Source organism: Dipodomys ordii, unplaced genomic scaffold (genome assembly GCF_000151885.1).
Source record: "Dipodomys ordii isolate 6190 unplaced genomic scaffold, Dord_2.0 Scaffold11, whole genome shotgun sequence".
NCBI classification, from domain to species: Eukaryota; Metazoa; Chordata; class Mammalia; order Rodentia; family Heteromyidae; genus Dipodomys; species Dipodomys ordii.
Genome location: NW_012267227.1, coordinates 14,531,060 through 14,541,201, shown reverse-complemented (window position 1 = coordinate 14,541,201; position 10,142 = coordinate 14,531,060). Strand labels below are relative to the sequence as shown.

The window sequence follows — 10,142 nt, the reverse complement described above, 5'->3', positions numbered from 1 at the left end:
GGGGAGGCCCGGGCTCCGTGCGGGCCCGCGGGGAAGCTCCGGGTGCCGGGTGCAGGCGGTGGCTGTAAGGTGGGCAAGTCATTGCTGAGTCGTTTTGTTCTTTTCCTCTGAGGGATGAGTGGTTTGGGGATGAGTTTATCATCCGAGACTCGTCTGAATCCACCCAAGCGTCGACAGGGGCCGCTCGCCAAATAGGCCGTGTCTTGCCTGGTGGGGACATAAGCCTTTTTTTTTTTTTCCTTCCGTGGCCCTTCTCACCCCTTGTTCCCAGGAAGGGATTTGAATAGTCATACATGGGGAGGTATCCACGGAGTGGAACGGGTTAGCTGGTGCTGTTTATGATGTGCCATCTTTGGAAGGCTCGAGAACGTTGCCACTCAAAAGAGCGGGGGAACCCTAGATGAGAAAGCCTTCTGGCTTTATAAAATACTAAGATAACCCAGAAATGCACGGGTCACCCCCAAAATCATGCTCTGAGCACTCTGTGATCATGCTTTTTCTTCAGCGATAATTACATGAGTAACATGTAATATTTATATGCGCCTTAGGCTCCACTTCTAACACTCACTTGCTCCTCTTTTTAATTATTTTTTTTGTGTGTGTGTGCTTTGATGTTGATTGGTTTGCATTTATCTCATTATAGCTTGCCCATATATAAAAGCAGACGTTGGAGCTGTTAATGGTATTGTTTCCTTCACATGAAACTTTGAAATGGCTCTCCACACTTTGCTTTCTGTTGCCATTCTTCTCTTCGTTTAGTGTATACGAGTTTCATATTCCTTTCGTAAGCTACTCCAACCCCAGTTTCTTTGTGTTACAATCTGTTATATCACCACCCCAAGATTAAGCTCCAGTCTTATCACTTCCTTATTCAGAATCCTTAAGTGACGCTTCAGCATTAAATTAAGGTCCAGACCCACTAACTTGGTCTCAGAGGTTCTCACAGGCTGGCCATATGGCATCCTAGCTTGCTACTGCTATGGTGTGTATATTCCATTCTCCTGGAACCTCACTTTACCTCTTTATTCCAGAGACCCTATATTTCCCCTTAATGTTGATTCCCTTACTCATGATGCATTCTTTCCATTCTTGTTATAGACTTTAACCATTTAGAGCTAGTCCACCAATAGATTGTTAGTGGCAATGTGAATTGGTGCCATCTCTTAGGAGGGCAGTTTTGCAATGTCTAAAGAATACAAAAGCAGGGCTGGGAAGGTGGCTCAGTGGTAGAGTGCTTGCCTTGCATACATGAGGCTTTCAGTTCCATTCCTCAGCCCCACATAAGCAGAAAAAGCCGTAAGTGGGGCTGAGGCTCAAGTGGTAGAACGCTAGTCTACAGCTGAAGAGCTGAGGGACAGCGCCTAGGCCCAGAGTTCAGGCCCCATGACCGACCAAAAAAAAAAAAGGATACAAAAGCGTTTGTCTCAATTGTACTTCTAACGTGTATTCTACAGAAGCCGCCGTGAATGTGCAAAGATCACACTGCAATATTATTTGAAATAGCAAAAACATAAAAAGAAGTTCAATAACTCACCCACAGGGGGATGGTTATACAAACTATGGTATAATTCCTATTCGTTAAAAAAAATGCAGTAGATTTATATTTGTTGCTATAGAAAGATACATAAGACTGTATGTATCTATGTATGTATGTATATATAAATAAGAAAAGCGGATGGGCATAGTAGTATACAAATCCCACCACTTGAGAGACTGAGGCAGAAGGATCATGAGTTAGAGGCCATCTTTGGCCACATAGTAACACCAAGACCCGGTCTCAAAAACAAAAAAAGTGAGAGGACACAGAATCAGAGGAACAAGGGTGAAAAAGTGCAGCAATGGAGTGCATTGGCTGCACTGGACATTGATTGAAAGTGAACTATGCAACTCATGGGTAGAGATGGGAGGGGGGAATGGGAGAGAATGAGGGAACAGATGACACTATGTGAAAGGAAATGTACTTACTACCTGACCTATATAAAGGTAACCTCACTGTATATCACCTCTAAAACAAGTAAATTAGAAAAAAATAGAGAGGAAGGTTTCATAACACAAAAAGAGAAAGGTCTCACCACAGTAAGACATATATTTCCTTTATGATGCAAAGTCAATTTTGGAAGACTATGTAAGAAACTCCATTGAGGGTTAGAGGATAAGAAGGCGTTTTACTTTTGAACTTGTACCCACTTCCATAGTTAAAAAATTTTACAGTAAGAAACACATAAAAAGAAAAGGGAAGGAGAAGGAAAGAAGGAAGGAGCGAGTGAACTTCAACTCCTCCTCATTTCCCTTAGGAATTATTCTTAGACTTCTGTAATGGATGTATTTCCCCTGTAATGATACCTGTCCTACTCTGATGTCCTTGCATCGCTTAGGAGGGCAGTTTTGCAGAAGCCTTCCAGGGCCTTGAACCTTTTGTAATATGGACAAATACTTTTTTTTTTTTTAAGCATCTGGATTCTTAAGTAGTTTAGAATTAGTGTCAGTATTTCAGCTCCTTGAGTGAAGATTTGAAAGTTTCAGTTCATTGTATGGTATGATTTTCCTTTAGTGCTATGCAACAGTCATTTTTGGTGGTATTGCCTTTTAGTGCTTATTACAAAGGAACGTCAGTTGTTTAATCCTGTTAGAGGATCTGCCTTGAAAAATACATAAACATCTGGCCGCGGTGGCTCACACCTTTAATCCTAGCAACTCAGGAGGCTGAGGTCTGAGGATCACGGTTCAAAGCCAGCTTGGGCAGGAAAGTCTGTGAAACTCTTTTTGTTGTTGTTGTTGTTGGTCATGGGGCTTGAACTCTGGGCCTGGGCACTGTCCTTCAGCTCTTTAGATCAAGGCTAGCGCTCTACCACTTGAGCAACAGCGCCACTTCAAGTTTTCTGAAGATAAGGGTTTATTGAAGATAAGAGTTTCATGGACTCTCCTGCCTGGGCTAGCTTTGAATCACGATCCTCAGCTCTCAGCCTTCTGAGTAGCTAGGATGACAGGCGTGAGCCACCAGCACCCAGCATCTGTGAGACTTATCTCTAATGAACCACCAGAAAACTGAAGTGGCACTGTGACTCAAGTGGGAAAGTGCTCACCTTGAACTGAAGTGCTGAGGGACAGCACCCAGGCCCAGAGTTCAAGCCCCACAACTGACAAACATTAATCCTAGAATTTGGACTTTATGTTAAACTAGTAGCTTAAATAACTTTTTCTCTGGTGTAGTTTACTCCTATAATTCTAGAACACAGGAGATTGAGACAGGAGAATTGTGAGTTACAGGCCACCTTGGGCCACAAAGGTAGACCCTGTCTGTAGAAACGAACAACAACAAAAAGTAACAACACAGAAAAATACCTTTTGAGTGCTAATAATCCCTCCCGCTCCCTTTTTTTTTGTGCCAATCCTGGGGCTTGAACTGGGGGTCTGGGTGCTGTCTCTGACCTTTTGTGCTGAAAGGTCATGCTCTTATCACTTGAACCACAGCTCCACTTCTAGTCTCTTGAACTTTTCCTGTCCAGGCTGGCTTCAAACTGTGAGCTTCAGATCTTAGCCTCCTGAGTAGTAGCTAGAATTATAGATATGAGCCATTGGTGCTGTGCTTTAACACTCCCAACCCCCCCTCTCTTCCCCCCCCCCCTGCCTTTTTTAAAGAAAAGCTTAGATAAAATGTTAAAAGGAAAGAATATTTGTAGAACCTGGTGCTGGTGGCTTGTGCCTGTAATCCTAGCTATTCAGAAGTCTGGGGTGACGATTTGAAACCATCCCTGGCAGGAAAGCTTATGAGACTCATCTCAGATTATCCAAAAAAGCTGAAAGTGCAGCTGTGGCTCAAGTGGTGCAGTGCTAGCCTTGAGCAAAAAAAAAGCTGACGGACAGTACCGAGGCTCTGAGTTCAAGGCCCAAGACTGGCACCAAAACAAAAAACAAGCCCCTGTAAGTTGGGATGATAGGTGTTTGCCTTCATCTCCGCTGTGGGCCTTCTTCCCTCCTTCCTGCTTATGGAATTAACTTGTTTCCTAAATTTGATTTTTGCTTGGGGACAGGATTAAGTGATGCTTCTCCGGATGAAGGATTTACAGTAGAGGACTTGATGGTTGAAGACAAAGCTGTTGAGCAGCTGGCAGAAGGATTGCTTTCTCACTACTTGCCAGATTTGCAGAGATCCAAGCAGGCCCTGCAGGAACTCACGTAAGCTAACAAAAAGTCAGGTCTGCATTCATTTCCCCTCTCTGTTAAAGTTGTGTATATATTGGTGTGCACACACAGAGATACCCATATACATATATGTTTCTTTCTTTTTTTGAGGGGAGGGAGTTGGTTGTGGGGCTTGAACTCTCAGGGCCTGGGTGCTGTCCCTGAGCCTCTTTGTGCTCAAGGCTGCGTTCTACCGCTTGAGCTACAGCACCACTCCCAGCTTTTTCTGAGTAGTTAATTGGAGGTAAGAGTCTTAGAGACTTTTCTGCCTTGGCTGGCTTTGAACTAAGATCTTCAGATTTTAGCTTCCTAAGTAGTGAGGATTTCAGGCATGAGCCACCAGTGCCAGACTTGGAACACTAATTTTAAGATAAACCTTGCAAGTGTGATGTAATTGGAGAAGCTTGGAATCCCAGTATAACGAGTAGTTATGATTGGAGAATGATGGCTTGAGGCTAGCATGGGCAGAAAGTTAGTGACACATCTCCTCAATCCCATCTCAACTAAACAAGCTGGGCATGGTAGGTCACAGCTGCAATCCCAGCTATCTGAGGCATTGGTAACAGGATAGGTGAAGTGATCCCAGGAAAAAACAAGATATTTTACTTGAACAACTAAATAAAGGGCTTAGACATGGCTTAGGTGGTAGAGTATCCTCCTAGCAAGCTTGAAGCCCTGAGTTCAAACCCCTGGTACCTCCATTCAAAAAAAAAACAACAACAACAGAAAGTTGAGTTTCTTAGGCTAGTTATTATAAAGTAACTTTTTTTGAGGGGAGAAAATACAGTTACTAAAACTAATAATAAAATACTTTTAAATTACTTGGTTATTTTAATAATTAGAGGCTGAACTTGAGGCAATAATGAAAGTCACATTTATTTGTTAAAGTATTATCTTGAAAAAATTATGCTAAATTGAACAAGCCTTGGAAGGGCAATCAATTTCCAACTTAATTTCTAACTTTCAACATTGATCCAGATGTTTGAGATTTTTTTAAAATAAACTAACAATTACAGTGCATGAGACTTATTTGTCCATGTGCTTTTTGTTTCAGACAGAACCAAGTTGTATTACTAGACACACTGGAACAAGAGATTTCAAAGTTTAAAGAATGCCATTCCATGTTGGATATTAATGCTTTGGTAAGTATGATTTTCTTGATGTAATGACATTCTGTTGTAGAAATAACTGGTTTTTATCCCCCCAGCTCTGTGTTGGTGTATCTTTAGGATCTTTAACCTCTAATTTTTTTTTTCTTGTTCTTGGGTTTATTTCGGGGCCGGGCTCTGTCCCTGAACCTTTCTATGCTCATGCTTAAGGCTAGCGCTCTACCACTTGAGCCACAGCACCACTTCTGACTTTTTCTGAGTAGTTCATTGGGATAAGGGTCCCATGGACTTTTCTGCTTGGGCTGGCTTTGAACTGTGAATTCTCAGGTCACAACCTCCTGGCTAGTTAAGATTATAGGTGTGAGCCACTGGCCCCTGGCTAAAATTGGTCTTTTTGTAGAGAAAACCTTCCTTTATTTATTTTACTAGAGCTTCCAGATTCTTGAATCACTGTCTTTTGTATGTTGCACTTGTAACAGACAGTTGAAGAACTTATGAATCTAGAATAGATCAGCTTATAATTAAAGGTGTAGAAAAGAAAAGTGAGAGGAAGGAACTTTGGGGAACTGCTTTTGCCATTAAGGAAAGTGCATCTTCTATCAGTTACATGATTTCTTAAGTTGGCATTTCATTGAATTATCAGGCATTATGTGCAATGCCATAGTAAGTTCATTTCATGAGCTGGAATGGACACCTTAAAATAATTAATTCATCTCTGAGGATAAATAGAGTGGTTGAATTTCTTCAGAAGCTGTTGAGAGGAACTGATAACTATTTTAAGGGGAACATCAGAAATAAGAGTTGATGCTCTTTATTTCAACATTAGTAATTGCTTGGTTTGTATGATTTTGTAGGGATTTATAACTACCCCAAAGATGGATTTTTCACTGGACACATATGGTTTAGCAATATTCTCCTTGTGCAATAATATTTAATAATAATAATAATAATCTGTATTAGGCCTGTTGTAGTAAGGGCAGATCTGTGCACGGTAGTTCCTGACTTCTTGTGAAGGAGGTGAGCAAGGCTACTCTGACCTACTACTTTCTTCCTTGCCCAGTTCACCTTGCTGTAGAATACTGTTTATTGAAGCATGTGTAATTCTGTTGCTTTAGTCTAAAGGGTCAGAGACCGAATCTTCTCCTTTTTCTTCTTTCAGTCCAAGATTAGTTTTAATTATATAAGCACTGAAAAGTGGAAGGCTTTGAGTGGTGCAGAGATGATCTGTTAGTCCTAGAGCTCATCAGACTATGATTTTACTCGCGGCTATGTTACGGTTTCAAATCTGTCTGCTGACACTTTTCTTGTTTCTTTTCCTATTGCCTTGTCTGAGGACAAGGCATTCTTCCCTTTTCTCCCACCTCTATGAGTCTGCCTCATCCTCCCATCTTCTGACAGGGACAGGTAGGCCAACTGAGCTTACAAAGTGTGTATTTACGCTTGTGGGAGGTAGAGTCTCCTCACGTAGGCGGCTGTTTTGCTTGGTCCAACCCCAAAAAGCAAAGGAACATGACTGAACATTTCTTTGTGCTCTTGGGGATTTCTGGCACAGCTTGGGTTTTCTTGATAAGCAGATGAGTCACACTATACTGTCCTTATATGTCCTGTGTACCCTAGCATACTCTCTCCTTTATAAAGGAGTGTTTTAGACAGTTTTAATTTCTTAAATGAAATAGATGGCATTATTGGATAGTTTCAACTTAGATTTTAGAACTATACATGTTTTTAAAGCACAGTGTACTCTATACTAAATTTAATGTGAATATCTCTTTTTGGGCTTAGCAAATTGTTTAGATGTATTCTATTCTGGAGTCTAAAAAGTAGATAATATTAAGGTTCTACAAAACTTGAGCAGTTTAGGAAGTTTAGGTACTTTCAGCTGGTTTGGCTGTTAACTGCTTTTTGCAATGTAGGCACTGACATACTGACTCATTGTGATATTCTAGTCTGTGTTAACTTGACTTCTCATTTACTTTACTGTGGTTAGTTCACTGAAGCAAAGCATTACCATGCCAAATTGGTGAATATAAGAAAAGAGATGCTGATGCTTCATGAGAAGACATCCAGGTTAAAAGTAAGTTGAAAACTCTTTTTACATTCTTTATAAAACTGAAAGTTTGTTTCATTTTTTGACTTTTTATATCTCTACCTACAGTAACATACTTAAATCATTAATTTCTTTTAAAAAATTGTCATTTTGAACCCTTCTTAGCTTTACTGTTACCTTGGGCTTGATAAGCCCATATTTTCTGCATATACAACTACTATTTCATTTAATAAGGGTTTGGAATAACTAACACATATTTTGTTGAATCAAAGGACCATAAATTACCAGAAATCATATTTATAAACCAAATGTGTGATGTCTTGGATTATCTCAAGCCAAATAATCACTTTTTTTTTTTTTTGTCGGTTGTGGGGCCTGAACTCTGGGCCTAGGCACTGTCCCTCAGCTTTTCAGCTCAAGGCTAGCACTCTACCACTTGAGCCACAGCACCACTTTTGGCTTTTTCTGCTTATGTGGCGCTGAGGAATCGAACCCAGGACCTCATACGTGCAAGGCAAGCACTCTACCGTGGAGCCACCTTCCCAGCCCAAAGAATCACTTTTAAGTTAGGGCACCATTTTAAAATTAGGTCATAAACTATAACCCTTGATTGTTGACTTGAGTTTTAATTTTTTTTATTTTTTGACACAGAAAAGAGCACTTAAACTGCAGCAGAAGAGGCAAAAAGAAGAGCTGGAGAGGGAGCAGCAGCGGGAGAAGGAATTTGAAAGGGAAAAGCAGTTAACGGCCAAACCAGCTAAAAGGACATGAAAAGTCGTGTCTGTGTGCATTTTCTTTTCTTGTCCCATATTCTTTGGATGTAAGAGGAAGTGAGTGGAGTGAGGTTCAGGTAGTGCCTTATACCTTTGTGGTGGTTAGTTTTAAGTCCTTGTTCCAGGATTTATGTGCTCCATATCTTCCTTTCAGTCATTCAAGAAGCCTTTCTTCCTAAATAGTAGATGCAGTATCATTTGTTTTTGATATTTATATGTACTTTTTCAACTTTTGCTTAATTTAAAAATTCATTCTTTTGATCTTAGAGTCATTTATAAAGTATAAAATGCTTTGACCACAAGTGTAGACTCAGACAGGCGCTGATGGCTTACACCTATAATTCTCGCTTCTCAGGAGGCTGAGATCTTAGGAACACAGTTCATAGCCAGCCTGAGCAGAAAAAGTCTGTGAGACTCTTAACTCCAATTAGCTACCAAGAAAGAAAAAAAAAAAGAAGCCTGAAAGTGGAGCTGTGGCTCAGGTGGTAGGGTGCAAGCCTTGAGCATAAAAGCTCAGGGATAGCACTTAGAGCTCAAGCCCCAAGACCAACACACAGAGTCTAGACTCCCAAGTATTCAACATGAGTCCGAATGTTTTAGCTCCTTGAGTGTTGACTTAAAAGTTTCATTTTAATATATGATATGAATTTGTTTTTTCTGTAGTGCAACACTCATTTTTGGTAATTGCCTTTTATTGCTTAGTTACGGAATACCAGTTGTTTAAGAGTGCACTGCTAGAAAAACGAGACGGTAAGTCTTTGTGAAGGATGTAATGGGAAAATATGTATATATAGGAAATAATAACACCTTCGATGTAGACTGTGGTGGGTGCCAGTTTCTAGCCATGTATTCTCTGTTTCTTAGTGTTGATGCGTATTCAGGTTTTGGCTTAACGTAGGTTACATCCATTCCTAAAGTTTGGCAGAGATCGCAGAGCTATCACATACTCATCTGTACTTAGTCAAATGTAGTAACAGTTGTCACACACTGAGCTACAGTTCCTATATGTACAGCTTTTAAAACTCCTTAGATGGATTGAAATGTACCAACTCCCCGCTTTACAGGTAACAATAGGATTGGTAGAAAATTAGTAAATAGTGTCACAAAAGAGGCGGCATGATACCTTCAGTATTACTTAGGATTTTTTCTGATATTGTGTATATGAACTCCTTATGTGAGGTAAATTTATGAGGTTATAAAACAAGCGTGTATTACTATTATTTTAGTATATCCAAATAGTCTCTGATGTCTATTATGTATGTACTGTAAAAAACCTGTGAAAGTGTGTGAGTAGAATGTATATCTTGTACAATCCATATCACCACATGGTAAACTGGAATCACTACCTCTGACCATCTTCAGGCCAATGACAGAGAAAGCACTAAAGTTGAATGTTAAGAACGGACCTGTTTAAAGGTTTAAACAATTTCATGAGTGAAATATGACATTACAGTTCACTTGACTTGGACATTATATTGAAAACTATATTTTATTTGAGTAGGTGTTGGCCTCTTGCTAAGTTTGTGTAGTAGGGCTTGCAGGCCAGCGTCTTCTAAATTGTTGAATGTACTTATTTATAATATATGATAAAGGCTGTGCATTTTTTGCCAGAGTAGTTTTAGACCAACTTCCGTTGTTGTTTAAAATGCTGGTTCCTGGACATCACTTTTCAATCTGTTGAAGTTAATCTATTTTTATTGTTGTTGCTCTATTTTTGTTTAAAAGGTTCCCCCAGTGATTCTTATATACCTTGAAAGATCAGAACCACAGGTCTGGCGGCGAAGGTCTGGGCTTCTTCCCACACTAAGATGCATATCAGCTTCAGTTGGAAACTTGAAATATACACATTCCAAATTCTTGTTTATTAGTTCTGATGTGAAGACCATATGTTTTTAGAGTGCTCCCCAGATAAATATGAAGAAAGAACCAGATGTTTAGAATAGTTTAGCCGTAGAATAGTTTAATCAATAGCATTTGGCATTAATTTTAAATTTTAAACTGCTGTTTTTGATATACAGTCAAATTTAAGGC

General features: G+C 39.9%; 1 protein-coding gene across 1 annotated transcript in view; it reads left to right on the top strand.

The window, feature by feature from the left end:
* Bloc1s6 (biogenesis of lysosomal organelles complex-1, subunit 6, pallidin) overlaps positions 1–8,496 on the top strand; it is an 8,855-nt gene extending 359 nt beyond the window's left edge. The window contains exons 2-5 of the mRNA XM_013010220.1: positions 4,032–4,176; positions 5,237–5,324; positions 7,279–7,365; positions 7,990–8,496. Coding sequence (XP_012865674.1) covers positions 4,032–4,176; positions 5,237–5,324; positions 7,279–7,365; positions 7,990–8,109 — 440 coding nt within the window. The 3' untranslated portion in view covers positions 8,110–8,496. The remainder of the gene's footprint in view (positions 1–4,031; positions 4,177–5,236; positions 5,325–7,278; positions 7,366–7,989) is intronic.
* The last annotated feature ends 1,646 nt before the right edge of the window (positions 8,497–10,142 follow it).